General features: G+C 44.6%; 1 protein-coding gene across 3 annotated transcripts in view; it reads right to left on the minus strand.

The window, feature by feature from the left end:
* Positions 1–22,360, minus strand: part of LOC106999673 (SH3 domain and tetratricopeptide repeat-containing protein 1) — a 50,960-nt gene that overhangs the window by 14,349 nt on the left and 14,251 nt on the right. Inside the window, exons 4-5 of one of the 3 annotated variants that reach the window (XM_077942946.1) lie at positions 20,093–20,355; positions 19,301–19,465 (exon numbers count right to left, since the gene is read on the minus strand). The exons of 1 other annotated variant lie outside the window; for it this stretch is intronic. In XM_077942946.1, coding sequence (XP_077799072.1) covers positions 19,301–19,340 — 40 coding nt within the window. In that variant the 5' untranslated portion in view covers positions 19,341–19,465; positions 20,093–20,355. The remainder of the gene's footprint in view (positions 1–19,300; positions 19,466–20,092; positions 20,356–22,360) is intronic. One more of the 3 variants, XM_077942947.1, reaches the window with a different exon arrangement.

The following is a 22,360-nucleotide window of genomic DNA, read 5'->3' on the forward strand; positions in this document are numbered from 1 at the left end:
GTAATCCCAGCTATTCGGGAGGCTGAAGCAGGAGAATCACTTGAACTCAGAAGGCAGAGGTTACAGTGAGCCGAGATCATGCCATTGCACTCCAGCCTGGGTGACAAGAGCAAAACTCCATCTCAGAAGGTTTAAAAAAAAAAAAAAAAGCCTCCCAACCCACCTCTCTCCTTCCACCTTTCACCCTGACCTGCATTCTACCTTCCACTCTCAAACATTTCAGAAAAAAAATTATATCTACAGAGAGAGAAAGAGAAAGTACAAATGGGGTGAAATGTTTGGGGAATCTGAGGGAAGAGTATATGGGAATTCTCTGTACTATTTTCGCAACTTTTCCATAAGTCTGGATTATTTTGAATTCAAGAGTTAAAGAAAAAACAAAAACAAAAACAAAAACAAAACACTCTCTCCCTTTGTGAACCCATCTTGTCTCTCCCCTGGTAACTGACGGACGCTCTCAACTAACACATCTATTTTCTCATGAACACGAAAAGAACCCTTGCCTAGTTTTGACTTTCTGTGCTTGGCAGTAGAATTTCATATATATGTGTGTGTGTACATATATGTGTGTGGTGTGTGTGTATATACAGAGAGGGAGAAATATATATGTGTGTATATATATATAAATATATATTGTAAATTTACAATGGTAATGTGTATATATATAAATATATGTGTGTGTGTAAATATATATAATACATACCCCATAGCCTGTCCTTAACCAGTTCTAAACTTAGTCGGAAAAACACATACCTAAGCAGAGAATTTCAAAATAATATGATGAATATTTTGATAGAGGGATGTATTGCTATGGAACACGCTGCTAAGACACAAAACCTCCTAGATGGGGCAATGAATGAATGAAGTTTTGCACCTATAGGCACCCCCTCTGATAGCCCCTCAAACATTTATACTTATATGCATTTGCTTCCCCTAGGACCCCATTTCATAAGGGTTAGTCCTAGAGCCTAGCGAGTTCCTACTACAGCTGGCACACATATGCCATTCAAGAAACAGTGGCTGAGTGAATGACGAGTTAAGAACCATTTGTCAGCCAGTGCTCAGTAATACAACATGCACTGGTATGCAAATTATATTTTTGTTGAAAGCAAGGGCAGGATCACAAATTATCTTTCCAGAGAAAGCAAACCTCAAAAGCTTCTTTAGCCTACTAAAGCACGTTCTAAGAAGCTCCCCTTATATAAAAGAAAACTTCCTCATTCGTTATCAATGGCATGTAAACCTAATAAGCCTTCACCTCTGATGACATCTCTTCCATCCCCAGGGCTAGATGAAGGAGGTTCTGGAAACCCTGGTAGTTGTGAAGGTGGCCCCCAGCTCTGACAGTCTTGAACCCTGTGGGCGCGGGGGTCACACAGCAGAACAGAGGAAAGCATCATCTGGCTTCGAATATGTTTGAACCAGAGATGGCAAATAGGCTGCAGCCAACTGAAAACACCAGAGATTCCTGGTGGCCACCTGAGGGGTTGTGCTCTTAAAAAACAAAAATTAAAATTAAAAATTAAAAAATTAAAAAAGGAAGGGGTCAAGAATCCATCAGGTCTGACTGAGATGTGTATCAGTGACTAACACCCCATATGGCAAAAGTATTCCGGTGCGCTTTGGGTACTCACAGCTTCTGCAGTATTCAAAGGCGTGTGCTTCCCTAAGACTAAGCCACAGGAATACCCCCCCAGCAACAATGCCAGGAGAAACGTCTAACATGCATTTGGCTAGAAATACAGTTGTCTTTAACAAATTAACACTGAATACATCCTGACTTATTAGAGCCTGCGAGAATGACATTCTCAATGATAACAGTTATCACTACAATCTCCAAACATCTGTGATCCTACAAGGAGGAACTGTGACAGCGCAGGCCACGTGTCCAGACTGCTTCCCAGACCGCCTGTTACAGAATGAAAGAAATGAAATCCCCCCTAAGAATGTCTTCACTCACATTTAGCCAGTTGTTCCTTTGTGTGCATCTCTGTGCTGAAATGGCCATTCTTCCCCACAGCCTGAAGTCATATGCTAAAATAAATGAGACTCACATGAAGCCAGAAACATGCAGATGCCAAGGAAACCAACACAAATGAAATGGGCTGGAGAGTGTGGCCAGGAGGATGGTACTTCCCAGGAAGCAATTACTTCATCTCTGCCCATGAAGCAGGCAGCTGTCACTGTCCCCCAGGCCCACGCCAGCCACTCGAAGTAGGTTCTAACCAAACTACCTCCAACAATCAACGTAAATACACCACACAATTGGCTTCTGAAAGGACACCTTGCAACCAACAAGAAACTGTAAGCACAACTTTGAAAAACTGTGCAAGTAAAATCCTTGGAAAGGGATCAACACTGCCACATTTTGACTCAAATACTGTTTCGTGGTAGCACTGCAATAATTCACTGAAACAAAAGAATGAATGAGGAACATTATATAAATGAATATAAAAGAATGAATGAAGAATGAACATTATATAAATGAAGGTTTATATAGGAATCAGAGGAAGCATGACTAATCATTTAAAGAAATAGGTCAAGAAACTGCTAGGTTCAGATGCTACCGTGAGACACTGTCAGGGCCTTAGGCAAATTCACTTCTCTTGGTCCTGTTTCTAGGTTCATCAAAAACCAGCTTTGGACTAGGGAATCTGTTGCTTTCCAATGCCTTCCTTCTGTGATTCCAGCCCAGATTTTAGGACTGCTCTCCCACTTGGTATATGAAAGCACTTTCTATGTATAATAGCAAGAGTACATTTCTGTGTTGAATGCGCTTTGGGACCTACTCTATGAGGCAGAATATCATCATGTAATTTTAAGCATGACGACAAGGCTCACTCTAGATAAGAACAACACATAAGACGTGGCCTTACACCTGCGCGTGCCTGGCAGGGAGATGGGGAAGTCTCATTTAATGAAGCCGGGGTGCCTGTTGCACCTTAACATCCTCAGTCCACATCAAGTTCACAACGTCCTTCTGACATCCAACTACAGGTATCACATACTTTTCCACACTTTCCACCCAAGATTAAAATATGCAGAGCACCGTGATAAAGACGCCTCCATCCCCAGCATGTGGGCTCTCATTCTGTAGAATTACATACTTTCGGGGCAAAATGGTGACCAGGTTGTAGCGGCAAGAAAGACTGGGCTCCGTGGGGACAGCAGGCCCTGCAACAGCCACCACTCCTGTCGCCACAGTCTGACGCAGCTGCAGAGAAGCCGTGGCTGAGGCCATTCACTTTGTGAGAAAACCGCACAGGAGGGAAAAGCTAGGGAAGGTAGGGAAGAGGGCAATATCAGGCTTCTGAGCCCAAGCCAAGCCATCGCATCCCCTGTGACTTGCAGGTATTTGTCCAGATGGCCTGAAGTAACTGAAGAATCACAAAAGAAGTGCAAATGCCCTGTCCCACCTTAACTGATGACATTCTACCACAAAAGAAGTGAAAATGGCCGGTTCTTGCCTTAAGTGATGATATTATCTTGTGAAATTCCTTTTCCTGGCTCATCCTGGCTCAAAAAGCTCCCACACTGAGCACCTTGTGACCCCCACTCCTGCCCACCAGAGAACAACCCCCCTTTGACTGTAATTTTCCTTCACCTACCCAAATCCTATAAAATGGCCCCACCCTTATCTCCCTTCACTGACTCTCTTTTAGGACTCAGCCTGCCTGCACCCAGCTGATTAAAAAGCTTTATTGCTCACACAAAGCCTGTTTGGTGGTTCTTCACACGGACGCACATGACAGGCAGGTGCAGAGCCAGGGAAGGATCTGTGATGAGAACAGAAAGGAATGCGCCTCCCTGTACACACACTCGGATTTTATGACAATGTGCGCAGGGGGCTGAACTGGATGCCTGAGAACATTCCTCCAAGTTCCTTTGCTGATTTTCTAAATATTGGTGTGAAATCTGAACTCAGAAAGTTTTTTTAAATCGCTTCAATCAACATCTTTGTCTGGTGCTCAGCATCATGTCTACATGATCATCTGGAAAACCAACTTCAGTTCTAAGGCTCACATCCTCCTACAAAGTCCCAGGGATTTCACCAGGGAATGCACCTCTCATTCGCATCAAGAACACACATAACTACCATTAAAGAAATGCTTAATTTGCTTACACAATTTTTTAAACACCCAGATTTGAAATACAATAGAGAAGACAACTTTTTGATAGCTCTGCTTTGCAACTGGGAACTGCAGGTAGAGAAAATAACCTGCCATGATTTCTAACCAGCCAACCACCTGTCTTCCCTGGCTGCAGTAGGAGCAATCTTTCTGAGCTCAGGAGGAAAAAGAACCCAGCTGGTTAAGGGACAGATAATCATCAGTTCTCAGCAGGCCTCCCGGGTCCCAAATCCCCATGTGATACGTGGAAGTAAAAAGCTATCAATGACCAAGCATCTGAACGCTTATCCCACCTTGCCATCTGCTTCTCCTGCCATGCAAATATAAAATTAATAAGCCTGGTATTAGAGAACAGAGTTGGTGCTGCATCTGTCTTCCTAAAATTACGGATAATTACCAGCCCACAATGGCTTCTAATCAGATTTGAGTAGTCCCTTAGACAGGAAGCTAAAGTGCCTCAGCCCTAAACTGAGAAGAAAACAGAAACTGGAATGTTCTAGGATTGATTTTTTTCCCCTAGTTCTAAAGTTGCTGTTCCCAAATCTCCTTCTACTGTCTTCTTCATAAAATGTATGAGAAACAGGGAAATTTAAAGACACTACAGAAATGGCCACTTTTTCTATGTACAAACCTTGTGAACATTATTTTCAGCTGCTGGGCTTTTTCTCCACAAACTGTGAGCCTGGAGTACATTTTCTCCCTCGTGGTTACACATTCAGAGTCAGGAAAAGTGGCTTTAGCAATAAAGAGGGGAGTGCAGTGAGAAGTGACCGGGCACTGAGAAGGGCAGACAGGGAGTCCACCTCGGTGGCCTGCAGCACTCCTGGGCCTTGACCTTTACTTTTCTATCTGTACAAGGGATCTAAAGGCCCGTGATTCTAGGCCATGACAGCTCTTCATACACACATACACAAACATCACACGCCTATGTGAAAAGCTGTGACACTTGGCTGATTTCCTGAAGAAGTTGTCTTGTATCATTTCTACTCAAGTATTTCACCTCCTTCCAGACAAGTATCTGAGGATGATGGGCGATCCCACAGCAATGGGTGTAACCTCTCCTGCTTATGATCCCCGTTCACACAGCATTTTCCAAAAGCATTTGGTGTGAAGTGACAGAAGAAAGAAGAAGAAGGTTCTTTCAGCCCATTCATTCATTCATTCATTCATTCAACAAATATTGACTGACTATCTACGTGCCAGGCACTGGTGATATACCAGGGAACATATATTTTTGTAGGTAGAGACAGACAACCAAAAAGCATGTTCAAGAGTGATCAATGCTGTAGAGGAAATACACCAGGAAACAGGAAAGAACAATACCCCTAGCCACCCTACACTGGGGTGATGCTAGCGTTACAAAATGGAAACAGCGGCCGGACGCGGTGGCTCACACCTGTAATCTCAGCTCTTTGGGAGACTGAGGCAGGCAGATCACCCGAGTTCAGGAGTTCAAGATCAGCCTGACCAATATGGCGAAAATCTGTCTCTACTAAAAACATAAAAATTAGCTGGACGTGGTGGCACACGCCTGTAATCCCAGTTACTCAGGAAGCTGAGGCACAAGAATCACTTGAACCTGGGAGGCAGACGTTGGAATGAGGCGAGATCGCGACACTGCACTCCAGCCTGGGTGACAGGCCAAGACTCTGTCTCAAAAAAAGTAAAAATAAAAATAAAATGTAAACAGAGAATAAGATACCAAAAGAAAGAACATGAACGATTAATTGTAACAAAAGCCTTTGTGAGCTGATACTTTCCTTCCTGGATCCTTGTCCCTTACAAATGGAAAAAAAGGGCGGGTAGGAGGTAGCATCAAAATGATGTTTTCAGATGGCTTCGGGTTTCCGATGTCTGACAGCCATACTCATGTACTTCAAGGAAAAAGCTCTAGCTCTATAAGCCATCTGGGCAACGGTTTAACGTCTTTTTTTTTTTTTTCCCAGAGAGTTTTTAAAATACAGGAAAACATGTATGTTTATTTGGCTGCTCTTTGTCCGCACACATGCAAACTGTGCTAACAGATTTTTTCCATGTTTTCCTGAATTTGCCAGCTTGCCATAAACAGGCTTCCATGTCTTGTCTATAAATAACACAAACACACAAAAATGCAAATCAAGACAAGCTCTCCCTTCAACTGCCGCTGCCATGATGACAGCGAATGACAATTGGCCAAATCAATACGCGGAGACTGAAGCTGTCCAGCAGACAGCACAGGGTCCACTGCTTTTCCCATAGCATTTAAAGAAACAAGCGGAAACAACTCTCCACACAGGACACACACGTCCTTTGTTCTTTGAATAAATGCTGCCAATGCCCAAAATACTTTCTCCATCACACTATCTATATGGAATTCAAGTTCTTTCCAACACCATGAGTAACGCCAGTGATAGACTGTGTTTAGCCATAGTGACCCATTAGCATTCTTTTTCCTCTAAAATGTTGAAATAATAACATTGAGTGAGCACTCACGAGGTGCCAGGCTCCCAGTTTGATCTCATTTAGTTCTCATTGAAATCCTGTAAGATCAGTACCATATTCTCTCATTTTTCATAGATGAGGAAACTGAGGCACAGAAAGGCTAAGTAAGTTGTCCATGGTCACAGGTTATTTAGGAACTTTTCTCCAAACTTTCAAAAGTTAACTACTGCCACTATTACAAATGGGTTTCTATTTGTTTGTTTTTGTTTTTTTTCGAGACAGGGTCTTGCTCAGACCAGGCTGGCGTGCAGTGGCATGACGATGGTTCACTGCAGCCTTGACCTCCCGGGCTCAAGTGATTCTCGCACCTCAGCCTCTCCAGTAGCTGGGATTACAGGCATGAGCCACCACACAGGGGTAATTTTTTAATTTTTATTTTTTGTAGGGATGGGGTTTCACATGTTGCCCAGACTGGTTCCGAACTCTGGGCTCAAGAGATCCTCCCAGGTCAGTCTCCCAAAGTGCTGGGATTACAGGTGTAAGCCACTGTGCACAGCCCTACAAATGTGACTTGTACAAACTCAGAGCAGTGAGCAGGAGGAGAACAGAGACTTCAGCGAGTCTCCTGGCTGTTGCAACACCATATCCCTCCTCCATACCGTAATGTGTCCACACCCACCAAGCTCCTAGACGTTGAAGGCAGGCCAGCTCAGAGACGAAACAGCAGTCAAGAAAGAGAAGATGCAGACATGTGTCCTGATTTCAGCTCGAGCGTGCCTCTCTGCCCTGCAGCTGCACAGGCAGAAACCAGGGGCCGTGAGTCTGAGGCAGTGTGTTTGGTTCCTGGCAGGTAATCTTTTGGGAGACCATCTCATACAATTAGTGTTACACTTCTCAAAAAGGAAGTGTGACTTTTATAGAAAAATCGATTCCATTTGGGAGAAAGGTCTAATAAAACCACAAAAGGATAATACATTCATAGAACAACAAATTCAATTCATCTGTCACAAACTGAAATCCCAAAGCCCTCTGGGCACACAGCTGCTTTTCTGAGCTGAAATTCAGCTCCAGTTGAGAAACAGGTCAACTTTTCTAAAACGATTTCTTTTCCACATGCCTTCAATAAAAATTCCTTTCCCTCACTTGTCATTTTCCAGATTTAATGGCTCTGTTGGCCTTCCTCTCATTTAGGCCATGAGCACTGACTGAATGTCTGCCACAGCCGGGACTCCAAGGGAGGCACCCTAGGGAACACAGATGACCGCAGCACAGCGACACCCTCAAGGAGCACACACGGGGAAGGCAAGATGATACCATCGCAGCCTTCACACACAAAAGAACTTGGCATCCATACCCCGTCCCATTTCTGGAAAACAACGATGCTGTGTCAGTAACATTTACGGAACAGCCTGCAGTGTGGAGGCAGGCGCGAGGGGGCTTCATGCGGGGACGAGCACCTTCAGAAGGGGGCATGCAAGCAACGTGGAGGCAGGAGACGCCCCCACACACAAGGGCCAGCCTGAGGACCTGCAGAAATGCCCATGCATCTGGGAGGAGGGAGAGAGGACAAGATACTTAAATGCTCCAAAATGAATAGAAGCCTCCCAAGAACCTCCCCCAAAATGGGGCAGGGATTTACAAAAGACCAAACTGAGCATGCGCAGTTGCCTGAGCAGAGCGCCACCAGAGCCAGCTATCCAGGAAGAAACAGGGTCACTAGAAGCCTGAGCCTCTACTCCCAGCTCTGCGACTCATTCACCCTATGACCTTGGTGAAGGCTCTTAGCTTCTGTGAGCCACAAGAGAATCACGGGAAAACAGAAGATATGAAAACTGCTCTGCCTTTTTCACTGAACTGCTGAGGGAATAAAATCAGATAATGGATTTTTAAATTCTCTGTGAGTTACGAAGAAAAATACAAACGCATGAAATCATTCTTACCATTAATAACAGCACTGTCAAATTAAGAGCAGAGTTAAGACCACAGCATTTCCCACCCCCCGACTCCCCAGAGAAATAGTGAGTCCAGCCGATGTATTTGGGCAACCCCAGTATCTAGGCTTTGAGAGCCTCAAACAGCTCATGAACTCTGACAGTATCGCTCCAGCCCAGTGCTCACTAAGTTCTCCAAGAGAGCCAACTGACAGAAAATACTACAGATTTTTCAGCTGGGCTTGAAGGCCTCCAAGCTGACAGCACAGCTCAACAATGAAGAAGAGGTTTTCTGCCACTAGGCTCAAAAGCTGGCTTTTGTAGATTCCCATAGAAAGAACATTCAAGGCCAGGCGTGGCGGCTCATACCTGTAATCCCAGCAATTTGGGAAGCCGAGGCAGGAGGATCACCTGAGGTCAGAAGTTCAAGAACAGCCTGGACAATATGGCGAAGCCCCGTCTGTACTAAAAATACAAAAATTAGCCAGGCATGCTGGCGAGCACCTGTAATCCTAGCTACTTGGGAGGCTGCGGCAGGAAAATCGCTTGAACTCAGGAGGCCGAGGTTGCAGTGAGCTGAGATCACGCCACTGCACTCCAGCCTGGGTGACAAGAGCAAAACTCCATCTCAAAGAAAAAAAAAAAAAGAAAGAGCATTCTTTTTTGCTGATGTTAAATTTCCTGTGCTTAACACAGAGAAATCATACAACACTGAAAAACTGAAAAACATATCATAAGAAGCATTTAGTGACTGAAAAGATATTCAATATGACCTGTAACAGTGAGTTCCCCTCCCCTTTCCAGCCAGCTCCACTAACGCTGTGACCCTTAACAATGCTTTCCCTAACACAGAGGAAAATTAATAGGACCGCTTACCCCTCTCAGCTGACAGCTAAACCAGTGCTTCTCCATGGGCTCACTAAAGATGACCTTAACCCAAAACCAGGCTGCAACGAACCTGTACATGTTGACTACCAATTTCAAAATTCCCATATTCTTTGTTCACCCCTAAGGAAGATGAACTAAAGCCAGGTGTCTCCAAGTCAGAACTGACAGAGACCTTAAACATCAGATGGCCCATCCCCTTCTTTGACAACCGGGGAATCTAAAGCTGAGCTTATGGAAGAAAACAGCCTGTTTAGTAACAAAGTGAAAACCAAAGCCTAGTCACCTAACCTCTGGTCCAGAACTCCTGCGACAACCCAGCACCCACATAGGATGAGTCTCCCTAACCAGAAACTCTGAAATCCACAACTTTTTCAGTGCCGACGTGACGCTCAACGAAATGTTCATTGGAGCAGCTCAGATTCTGGATTTTTGAATTCAGGATGCTCAACCAGCAAGTATAATACAAATATTCAAAAATCCAAAAATGCAAAAAAATCTGAGACACTTCTGGTTCCAAGCAGTTTGAATGAGAGATTTTTAACCCGCATTTTTTTTTTCCTCTAATGAAGGAAATTAAAAACGAGGCCCGAGCATAGTCATTCAATCCATACTAAAGCCATTCAATACTTTAATTAGTACCCATTTAAAGTTAAGTGCTACCCACAGATATCTAAAAGGATGAAAACATACATGCCTATAATCCCAGAACTTTGGAAGGCCGAGGCGGGAGGATCACCTGATGTCAGGAGTTCAAGACCAGCCCGGTCAGCATGGTGAAACTCCATCTCTACTAAAAATGCAAAAATTAGCCAGGTGTGGTGATGCACACCTGTTATACCAGCTACTCGGAGGCTGAGGCACGAGAATCACTTGAACCTGGGGGGAGCACGTTGCAGTGAGCCGAGATCACAGCACTGTACTCCAGCCTGGAGCAGAGAGCAAGATTCTGTCTCAAAAAAAAGAAAAAAGAAAATTAATTTAAATTGTGTTTTCACATGGAGCCCATGTTCCCAGAACACAAGCCCTGCTCTATGCTCCAAGGGCACAAAGTGTGCCCCTTTATCTTAATACTCACCATATTCCATGGCAGTCATTGGCACATGTCTGTCCATCGCACTAGACTTCCTGCGCATGAGGCAGGGATCATATATTATTACCTTTCTGTCCCCAATGTCTGGCCTAGAAGACACTCAGTAAATGATTCCTGAACTAAGTCAGATACTAAGATACGTTAAACTTGTATTAACAAAATTGATTTAATAAGTTTGACAATGCAGCATTCATACCACACAGCTTAAATCTCAACCTGCAGATTTATCTTGTGTTCTGTTAGATTATCACCTATTAACATTCAGGAGGCACCTAGTATTTGCTGGGCATTACTAATTGCTGGGGACCTAGCAGTGACAAAACAACATTCCTTGTTCAAAGAGAAGTTCTAGTATAAAGAGGAATAGAAGGAACAGGCTAGATTGATGAGAGAGCTAAGAAAAGGACAGGCTGCCATGGGAAGCACCTGGTCTTGTCTGGATGGTACACAGTTAACGAAGTCTGAGTGCTTCGTATAGCATAAGATCATCTCGGCCGGGCGCGGTGGCTCAAGCCTGTAATCCCAGCACTTTGGGAGGCCGAGACGGGTGGATCACGAGGTCAGAAGATCGAGACCATCCTGGTTAACACGGTGAAACCTCGTCTCTACTAAAAGAAATACAAAAAACTAGCCGGGCGAGGTGGCGGGCGCCTGTAGTCCCAGCTACTCGGGAGGCTGAGGCAGGAGAATGGCGTAAACCCGGGAGGCGGAGCTTGCAGTGAGCTGAGATCCGACCACTGCACTCCAGCCTGGGCGACAGAGCAAGACTCCGTCTCAAAAAAAAAAAAAAAAAAAGATCATCTCCTCCAAAGAAGCGAATGAAGCTTTGATTCCCCAGTACCAGAAGTCACCAGAAAGGTGCCCACAGCCACATGCTTAGTGTAGGAAGTGAAACCAAACAAACAAACAAAGCCCCAACTTCCAGAGGCAACGGTCCAATTATGAAATCCTCTGGCTATGTTCAATTGAAATTCAAGGTATTCAAGAGGCCAATATTTAAGTGATAAATTAACCCAACCACTTAAAACTAAAGTAGTCTTTGGTTTAAGGGGTAAGGGTATACTACCTTTTACAAACTTATTAGCTCTTAATATTTACATTTGAATATGATGATGATGGTGTAATAATAACTTTACTGAGTAGTTACTATGTGTTAGGCACCAAACTAAGCACTTTACACACACATTTGCACGATCCTGTGAGATGATGATGACCCCTTGTCATCCCATTTCATAGATGAAAGTCAGGTTTATATAAGCTTAAAAACTTGCCCCAAATGACACAGCTAGTTAGCAAAACCCAGGCAGCCTGACTCCATAGGCCTTGTTTAAAGAAGTAATATTTATAAACTGTCCAGCACAGAGGTGGTACAAACGAGAGTTCAATAAATGCCTAAAGAGCACTTCATACCCAAAATCGTTCCCCGCCAATCAAACTAGACTTTCTCTGGTTCTGCACAACCAACTGTCAAATTATTGTTCCATGAAGAAAAGGTGGAATGGGTAGAGATCAGAATAGAGTGAATAACTGGTAAATATACTTCATGGCAGGTAGTAACAGGATGTGGCATTTAGGCTATTTCCACATTTGTTTGCATAACACTTTTTCACAGTTCTAAAGCACAAGAACCATTCTAAGCTGGTGAAAGCATCAGGCATGTCTATGATCCAGGACTCCAATTCACTGTGGATCAGCGGATCTCAGCCTTTACGGTATATCAGAACCACCTGGGGGGTTTTTAACAGCACTAGAGCTGCCCAGGCTCCATTCCTGCAAATTCTATTTCAACTGGTCTGGAGGAAGCACGCATGCTTTTTTCACAGCCCCCCAGGTGCAGCTAGGTTTACACACCACTGTCCAAGATGCTCTCACACTTCCGCTCAGTTCAATACACACTCACTGAGATTCTAAACACTACCAATCAGGTTAAGTTAACAAGTCAGGCTCCACTCCCTAATAATATTGGCAAAGAAACCAATATCAGAGATTTATTCCGGTCCAAAACAAATAAATTGCCGGGTGAAAAAAATGCCCTGGCATAGTTTGCCATACAAAACAACTTCCTGTATCTTCCCGGTCAGTAGCCTAGAGACTGACTCTGAGCCATGAGAATTCAGAATCAGGGGAAAAATCCAGTCTGAGGCATCTGTCATACTCCTAGCACACCCCCAAAAGCGCCCAGCTACATTTCACATCCACTGTCCTTACAGGGGTCGAAATAGGGAAGAGCAGTGCAATATAGAAAACAGAGCCTGCTGGGTGCCAAAAGGCTGGGAAATACCAGTCCTAGCCCTACAACCAATCGGTCTGGTCACTTCTCTCTGGTCCTGGTGTGGCCAACAGTTACATGAGAGGGTGAGCCATAAAAACACAGATGTCAGGCAAGCTCCAGCATCCAAAATACATAGAAATTAAAAAGCATTAAGGTGATATCAAGGAATGTATGCCATCAACCAGAAAAGTAACTGAAGTATTCCTTTTCCCATTCATAAGAAATCAAAAGTGGAAGCAGAAAATTGAGCAATCAGCCTACCAAGTTGACTGGGGCAACAGAATACACTCACGGATTCTGCTCACAACAGCGTGGGTGACAGACCAAAAGAAGAACAGCAGAGCGTCCCTCTCTCCTCTATACACCCATGCCACCAGCACGTGAGTGCGTCCACATGCAGAGCCCAGTCTCCTGTTCCACTGACGCCAGCGTCCACTCTCCGCAAGCGTACTAAGTGCCACATGTGCTATGATGCTCCCTCATCTCATCACCATAGACATCCCTGCTGGAGGTGAGTATGTGACAGACGAAAATCACGGAGGCCTAGGGAGGTTGAGACCCGCATTCTCACTGCGGTGAGGGCGTGCTTGAGAGGGACCCCACGGCTGGGCCCTCCATGCTGCTCTCCTCAGTAATCACTCTCAGACCAGAGCAGCGAGGGGGAATTTTCTTCCTCTCACTATTTTCAGCCCCTTGGCTGACCCAGCATTCCCCAGAAAGCTATCGAGTTCTGGCAGCTCTGAGGCCACAAAGCCATAAACGCATGGGACACACAGCCCATCTGTCTCTAACGGGTCTTTTACTTGTCATGCTGGTCATTTCTAAGAGCAGATGGGTTAAGAAAGACTTGGCAAGTTACCACGAAATGACCCCTCCACTCCTCCCTGTGGGAAGGCTGACTAGCGAGCAGTCAGGCCGGCTTTCTTCCCCCACTCCCTGCATTCCTGTCCCTAAGGAGCCACAGACAATCCCACCAAATATAGGCAGGAGACAGCCACCTCCTTCCTACAGCTGGAGGGGGGAAGGGTCCTCTCGGGCCTTTCTAACTGCATGAAAACCAAACTGTGAGCTGTACTGACCCAGGGCTCACCCATGTTACAGGCATGTACAACACAGGTGCCCAGTGGTATCATCACACAGAACTACGAATGTGCTTTCCATCGTTTTCATACAATGATTCCAGAACCGCTATTCACACAGCTCCACTTCTCACACATACGACGTGCTTCACGGACTACACAGCATTTTCACCAAGCCCCTCATCCGCTCCTCCCAGCAGCCTTGTGTGATCCCTTCAGTATGCTTCCTCATCTCCATTTCTTAAGAAATGGAGTTTCTGAGGTTATGAAACCAAAACTTTCCCAAGAACATCCAGCTAGTGTTAGAACCAGGATATGAGGGCTTCTGATTCTAGAACCAGTATTTGTGCCACTGTTCCACATGGGCCCCTCCAGGGATTTCTGCCTGATCTTGAAATGCAGACAGGAAATTCATGTCTCTACAGTCCTGGGGTTCCCTATAGACAAGAAGTCAAACTTCTAACAGAAAGCTTGTACTTATTTGGAAGGATACCTGGGATATTCCTTTTAAGTTAGTTTGTTCGTGTTTTGGAAAGATTGTTCCAATGGCAATGCGGGACATGAAGTGTAGAAAGGATTCCATGATGAGGCAGAGAAATAATTCGGTGGCTCTTACAACAGTTCAAATGAGGCATGAGGTGCAACTAGAAAGGACAGAGGGAAAATGCATTGGAAAGAAATGCAAAATGAAGTCCACTCAGACCCAGGATGGAAAAAAGGGGAGTAGGCATGATGGTGGTTTCTAGTTTGAAAGACTGATGAACAAGGATGTCATTAACTACTGCAGAGTCGTGTCTGGGGCCCGGGTGCACCAGTTTGTTTAACCATTCACCTGCTGAACAGTCTCTGGGCTGTTTCCAGTTTCTAGCCTTTATAAATAATGCTGCTATGAACAGATACATAAAGGCTGTTGTGTGAACATAAGTCTTCATTTCTCTGGGATAACTGCCCATGAATGTGAGTGCTGCATCCTATGGCAATTGCACATTGAGTTTTTTAAGAAATTCTCAGCTGTTTTCCAGAATGGCTGTGCCATCTTCCATTCCCACCAGCCAAGTGTGAGTGATCCCGTTTCCCCACATCCTCACCAGCATTGGCCTTGTTACTACTTTTTATTTTAGGCATTCTGATAGGTGTATAGTGACGTGGCTTTAGTGTGCCTTTTTCTGATGGCTCATGATGTTGAACATCTTTTCATGTGCTTATATGTTATCTGAAATGTCTCCTCAGGTCTTTTATTCATTTTCAAAGTAGATGGTTCAGTTTCACTGCTGAATTTTCATAGTTCTTTATATATTATAGATATGAGTCCTTTATCAGATATATGGTTTGCAAATAGTTTCTCCCAGTCTCTAGCTCCTCTTTTCATCTTTATTTTGCATTTTACATTTTAGTCCATGATCCATTTTGATTTAATTTTTGTATGAGGTACGAGGTTTAGATCAGAGTTCAGGTTTTTTTTCCTATGAATAATCAGGTAGCCAGTAACTTTTTTTAAGAGACAAAGTCTCACTCTGTCACCCAGGCTGGAATGCAATGACAAGAACAGAGCTCACTGCAGCTTTGACCACTGGGCTCAAGTTATCCTCCTGCCTCAGCCTCCTGGAGTAGCTGGGACCACAGGCAGGTGCCACCATGACCAGTTAATTTTTTTAGTTTTTGTAGAGACAGGGTCTTGAGCCATGTTACCCAGGCTGGTGTGGAACTCCTAGGCTAAAGTCATCATCCCACTTATATGGGGCCAGGCAGTGGCACATGACTGTAATCACAACACGTTGGGAGGATGAAGCAGGAGAATCACTTAAACCCAGGTATTCCAGATCAGCCTGAGCAACAGAGGAAGGCCCTGTCTCTGCAAAAAATTTTAAACATTAGCTGGGCATGGTGTTGTACACCTGTGGTCCCAGCTACTTGGGAGGCTGAGGTGGGAGGATCTCTCGAGCCTATCAGGCTGAGGCTGTAGTGAGCCATAATTGCACCACTACCTTCCAGCCTGGGAGAAAGTGAGACGCTGTCTCAAAAAAAAAAAAAAAAAAAAAAAAAAAAAAAAGAAACAAACAAACATACAAAAAATGCCAGAGCATCACCCATATTAGACAGGTATTGTCTTTTTGAAAATTGTTACAGTTATATAATAGACGTGTAAAATGTCCACTTTGAAAGCTTGAAAAATATATAACTCTAAGTATTCTTACCTTAAAATTCTGATTCCTACCTAAGATATCGCATACTGTTTACATAAGTATCACAATGCCTGGACAACAACTAAAAATGTGTACGAGGGAGAAAAATGAGCATGTATGCCTATTAATTAAGGTATATTTCCCCCTCATTACACAAAAAGTCATCACGGCAAACCCCTGTGACTGTATCTAAAGCAAGCCTACAGTTTTACTTCTCTGTATAATAAAATGCAAGGCTAAAATTCAAATACTAAACATTTCCTGAAGCCGAGGGTAGTTTACTTAAAATAAATGCCCAGGGTCTATATCAAAAATATGAAAAAGCTAGCTACTTAGCCATTCCAATCTAAGTTCAGCTTTTTCTTTTTTAATTGACACATAATTGTGCACTCTACATATGTATGGAGTACACATAGTGATGTTATAATACATGTAATGTATGTGATCAGCATAATTAGCATATCCAACATCTCAAACATTTATCATTTCTTTGTGTTGGTAACCTTCAATACCCTTCCTCCAATTATCTGGAAGTATATATTCGTTTTTTGTTTTTTTTGAGACAAAGTCTTGCTCTGTTGCCCAGGCTGGAGTGCAGTGGTGTGATCTCAGCTTACTGCAACATCTGCTTCCCAGGTTCAAGCTATTCTCCTGCCTCGGCCTCCCTGGTAGCTGGGGTTACAGGCACCCACCACTATGCCCGGATAATTTTTGTATTTTTAGTAGAGATGGGGTTTCACCACATTGGCCAGGCTGCCCTCAAACTCCTGACTTCAGGTGATCCACCCACCTCAGCCTCCCAAAGTGCTAGGATTACAGGCATGAGCCACGGCGCCCAGCCTGAAACTATATATTCTTGTTAACTATAGTCATCCTATGTTATAAAACTCTAGAACTTACTACTTCCCGGGTTCCAGTGGTTCTCATGCCTTGGCCTCCTGAGTAGTGGGGATTACGGGCATCCGCCACTGCATCTGGCAAATTATTGTATTTTTTAGTGGAGATGGGGTTTCACCACATTGGCCAGGCTGGTCTTGAACTCCTGGCCTCAAGTGACCCGCCCACCTCAGCCACCCAACAGTGCTGGGATTACAGGTGTGATCCACCACTCCCAGCTAATTTTTGTGTTTTTAGTATAGACAGGGTTTCACCATGTTGGCCAAGCTGGTTTCAAACTCCTGACATCAGGTGATCTGCCCTTCTCGGCCTCCCAAAGTGCTGGGATGTCCACGTGCACCCCGCACCCAGCCAGCTGCTGTAGTTTACAACCCCCTACACCCCGTAAGAGCTCCCTTGTCTCCATATCCTCGCCAGCACTTGTTATTTTTTGTCTTTTTGATAATACCCATCCTAATCGGTGAGATGATACCTCACTGTGGTTTTGATTTGCATTTCTCTGTTTATAAGTGATACTGAACATTTTTTTCACATATTTTTTGGCCATTTGTATGTCTTCTTTCAAGAAATGTCTGTTCGGTTGGGTGTGGTGACACTAACCTGTAAGCCCAGCACTCACAACGCTAAGGCAGGAGGACAGCTTGAGCCTAGACCAGCCTAGGCAGCATAGCAAAACCCTAGCTCAAAAAGAAAAAAAGAAAAAGAAATATCTGTGTCTGTTCAGCTTTTTGACCTCCAAAAATTAAGAGCCCATTTTGGAATCGGACGACCTGCCTGATTCAGAGACAATCTGTGTTTGGTTCTACTCTGCTACTTCCTATGTGACTTTGGGAAGTTCCTTTAGCCACTTTGAGCTCAACTTCCTCAACATTAACTAGGAATAAGTAGCACCTGCCTCTGCTGGTTAACGCTGAGGACTGAAAGGAGAACCTCCACAACGCCACTTGACAATGCCGCCTGGCGGAAGCCCCTCAATGCGGGGCTGGTAGGATCATCTGAAGCCAAATACAACTTTCTTTTCCACTGTCCCAGGCTCACTCTGCATGCGATTAGCAAGGAATAGCGAATAAAGGAAACCAAAATAATTGCTTAATTTTTAATAAGAAATTATTAAAAAGTGGGGGTGGTGGCAAAATAGGAGGGAGAGGAGGGGAAGGAAAAGCAGCCAGTCACAAGTTCTAGTCCAGGGCTCATCCCTGGCCTCCTCACTCAGGCAATCACCAGTCCCCACCTCCTGGGGAGGGGTACTTTCTCTGCTGGCTTCACCTACAGAGAAGGCACTGCCACAGGTGTTCAGAAACCAGGAGCACCTTGAAATGGGCAATGTGCTTTGGGTAGGAGACCTACAATTTCGCCAAAGGAACCATGGCACAAAAGTGACCCACATAGGAGGGACCAACGGCTGTAAATACTTGGAGGCAAAAACGGATGTAACACCTTCTGTACAGGAGACACACACCCAAATAAAGTTGCCAAAATAGCAGAGAAAAAAATACAGCAGACACCCAGTGCCATTCTGTTACAGAAATATTTATATCCCAAAGCCAGGGACCTCTCTGGAACACTGTCTTTATTTCCACGTTTCATGGAAGATGTTTGAGTGCACTCACGTGTGTCTCAACAAACCTCCAGCCCCTGCTCTAAACCCTGTGACTCCTCAGCAAAACCCAAAAACAAGTATCAGTTTTCCTTCCAAATGGGAAATTTCCTGACCTAGCGAAACCAGCATCAAATCCACTTATTATGAGATAGCTGATTACAGGCGAAGTCCTCTAGTCCAAGATGACTCCCCTCCTGCAGGAGCGGGAAGGATGGGCAGAGCACTGGCCTGCCAGATCACATCTCCAGGCAGTTTGAAACCATGGCTGCTCAGGTGAGCCGTGATAAAAATCAAAACCAAGTATCTCTGAAAAGTGTACATGGCAAGACCCAGACCTTGGACCAGACTCAGCAGAAATGGATGTTGCAAGGTTTGTTCAGAGACCTCCTCTCCATATCCCCTCTCCCCGGGACCTCCCTCCTTGCACTAGGGTTCCAGGGCCAATGGACCACTCCCTTACCTCTAGCCCAGTGCATTTTCAGGACCAGCTCCCAGACTGTACCAGACCCTGAAATGTATTCGCTGAATGCACTATTTCTTGAAATGATCGTAAATCACCTGATTATAACAAAAATTGTTTTAAAAGTGTTCTCTCTCTGTCTCTCAGGAATCGTGCCATGAATTTGAGCAAGCAGCTTTGCTTCTCTCTACTGCAATTCTATCATTTGCAAAATGTTAACAATTACTGTGTTCACCCATAGCATTGTTGTAAAAAGCCTTAAGACCCACTTCATGTAGCCTGCCTGGAGCACAGACCCTGTCACATGGTAAATGCCCACCGAAGGTGAGTTATCTGTAGCTATTATTACCTGCCACTCCAGCGAATAAAAGGAGTCCATCAGGTCTCATCGTATCACCATGAAAGGATGTCCATGTAGACTGCGGAGTGGGAGTAGGGGAACTCAATGTTTATCAGGTACTATTTTGCTTTTTAGAATGTGTACATGTATATTTGTGGGTAAACTGGAAAAGATCTGGAAGGAAATACACCCAGTGTTAATAGTGACTACCCCAAAGACACATTCATCCAAACACACAGGAGAAAAACACTCACTATCTTTCTGTCTTCCATATCATTTGAACTATTTTCAATAAGCATCTATGGCTTTTGTAAAGTTTTTGAAAGGAACTTATTGCATTTTTTTTTTCTGGAGAAACAAGCAGGAGCACGAAAAAGGTGGAAATAGAAGGTAAAATGGAATGGGACTCAATGGAATTGAGTCCCAGCCAGGCTCAGCACGCACACGAACCATGCACCTCTCACTACAACTCAACACCAGCTCTCTCTTCTCTTGGTCCAATGGCCCAAGACTTAGAGATAAAATGTTTATTGTGAGCACATCATTCACACCAAGGAGCTTGGAACCACCCTTTCAAACTCCTCTGGTTCTGTGTACCTGCCCGGGGCTGTTAGCTTTCCTCCTGTGTCTTTGGCTGGCCTGTAATCCCCTAGTGGTGGAAATGTACCCTGACACTTAGCCATCATCCCCACAACACTCAGCACCGCATAGAGACCAGGGCAGTGATGCCCACTCGGACTGTGATTCTACTTATAAAGCAAAGGACCAGGGGCCAGATGCGACTTGTCTTTGGTAACTCACCAGCTGTTGCTTGAACCAGAACAAAGCCAGGTCTCCTGATGCCCAGAAAAGAGCTAGTGCCTGTCCCGCTAGAAACGTGGTGAAAATGTTTTGCTTGCTGTGAAAAGACGCACTACTGGAGAAGATGGGTGCAACTTCTCATGGAGCCACTCAGCCCAGATCACCAGGAAACAGGGCAGCCGGATGAGACACTTGGCCCAGATCACCAGGAAACAGGACTGCCGGATGAGACACTAAGCCCGTCCACTGGAAAGGAAATCTGGCTGTGCAGTAGAGGGAAATTCACACAGGTTACCCTGGCCCAACGGCAGCAACAACATGAACAAAACAAAAAATACCTGACTGGAAAGCCATAGCCTGGCTAGCAAATTCAAAACAGAGCCACAATCCTAGCAGCACATATCACTGCAACACAGAGCTTCAGTCAGTGTGCGCACACTTTAAGTAGAAAGGTAAAATGTCCATGTTTTTGAAACAAAGGGCTATTTTTATGTGTGTGTGTGTGATGTCAGAAGAAACTGTTGGCAAGGAAATAGAAATAGGCTCCCTTACACATTGACAGTGAGATAACGGTATGGCCCTAACGGAAGGGAATCGAGCAACACTCATCAACATTTAAAATGTACAGAACCCTGGATCTCACAATTCCATTTCTAGCAATGCATCCTATGAACATATTCACGCAAATATGCAAGAATTACGTATAACTCAGCATTGATTAATCCAAACGGTTGGGAATAACCTAAATATTTACCAGTGGGGAACTGATGGAGAACACTGTTTATCTTATGCCAACATCTGTGTTTTAAAAAGAAGATACATATGCTGGGCGCAGTCGCTCACACATGTAATCCCAGCACCTTGAGAGGCTAAGGCAGGTGGATCAAGAGGCAAAGATATCCAGGCCATCCTGGCCAACATGGTGAAACCCTGTCTCTACTAAAAATACAAAAATAATCTGGGCATGGTGGCGTGCGCCTGTAGTCCCAGCTACTCAGGAGGTTGAGACAGGAGAATCACTTGAACCCAGGAGGTGGAGGTTGCAGTGAGCTGAGGTCACACCAGCCTGGTGACAGAGCAAGACTCCATCTTGGAAAAACAAACAAGCAAACAAACAAAAAAACTGGCAACAGTGGTCACAGAGCAGTGATGGGAGTAGGACTGCCTTTCACTCTCCAGGACCTTTTGAATGTCGCTCATATTACATATTCAAAATATATGACTACAGTAAACATTTTCAGAGTAACTATGAAAAACTGGGGAAATAATGATATCTAACACACAGGACTGCTGCATAATTAAAGGATGAAAAACATTAATCACTATCAGAGTTCAAAGGAAGAAAGATTAATTCTAGCTTGGATGTCAGAGCGGGGATCATGTAAAGGAAGTGAGTATTTCAAGTCTTGAAGGATGGAGAAGATTTAAAGAGGCAGAAGTGTGGAGATGATGTCCCAGATGGAGATAAGAACATAGGCAAAGAAGATGAAGAGATGAGAAGGTATAAATTCTAAGTGCAGCTCTCAGGCTGGGCTTCAGAACAGGGCTTAGGCAACAAGTTGGAGTGCAAGGCTGACAGCGGGAATGGAAACACTGAAACCCAACTTGCATATCACGCCCAGATCATGAGCCTTGAATGCCAAGCCAGGGAACCCGTCCTTGATCTTAACAACAAAAAATCACTGGGGTGGCTGTGGAGGCTCATGCCTGTAATCCAGTGCTTTGAGAGGCTGAGGTGAGAGGACTGCTTGAGGCCAGGAGTTTGAAACCACTCTGGACAACATAGCAAGACTCTGTCCTTACAAAAATTTAAAAATTAGCTAGGCAGGATAGCACACCTGTAATCCCAGCTACTCAGGAGGCTGAGGCGGGAGGATCACTTGAGCCCAGGAATTTAGGGTTACTGTGAGCTATGATGGCATGCCTGCATTCCAGCCTGAGCAACAGAGCAGGGGCATGTCTCAAAAATAAAATAAAATGAAATAAAATCACTAAAAGTTTGTAGAGACACAAAGTATAAAATCATACTTTTATACTTTATGTCTGCCCACCCAGGAAACCAATCCCCTATCTACAGTCAACAGCCACGAGGCCAGCCAGGCTAGCACATCAGACAGGAAGCCAGACTGCTCTCTCTCCACAACCCAGAAACTAAACCACAACTCTGTCCCACGTGGCCAGGACTTGACTCAAAACTGACAGCCACCCTAATTTTGGCCCCTATTTCCAGTTAGGATAATTCACAGAAAGCCATATACGCCCCTAACC

This window comes from Macaca mulatta, chromosome 8 (assembly GCF_049350105.2).
Source record: "Macaca mulatta isolate MMU2019108-1 chromosome 8, T2T-MMU8v2.0, whole genome shotgun sequence".
Lineage (NCBI taxonomy): Eukaryota > Metazoa > Chordata > Mammalia > Primates > Cercopithecidae > Macaca > Macaca mulatta.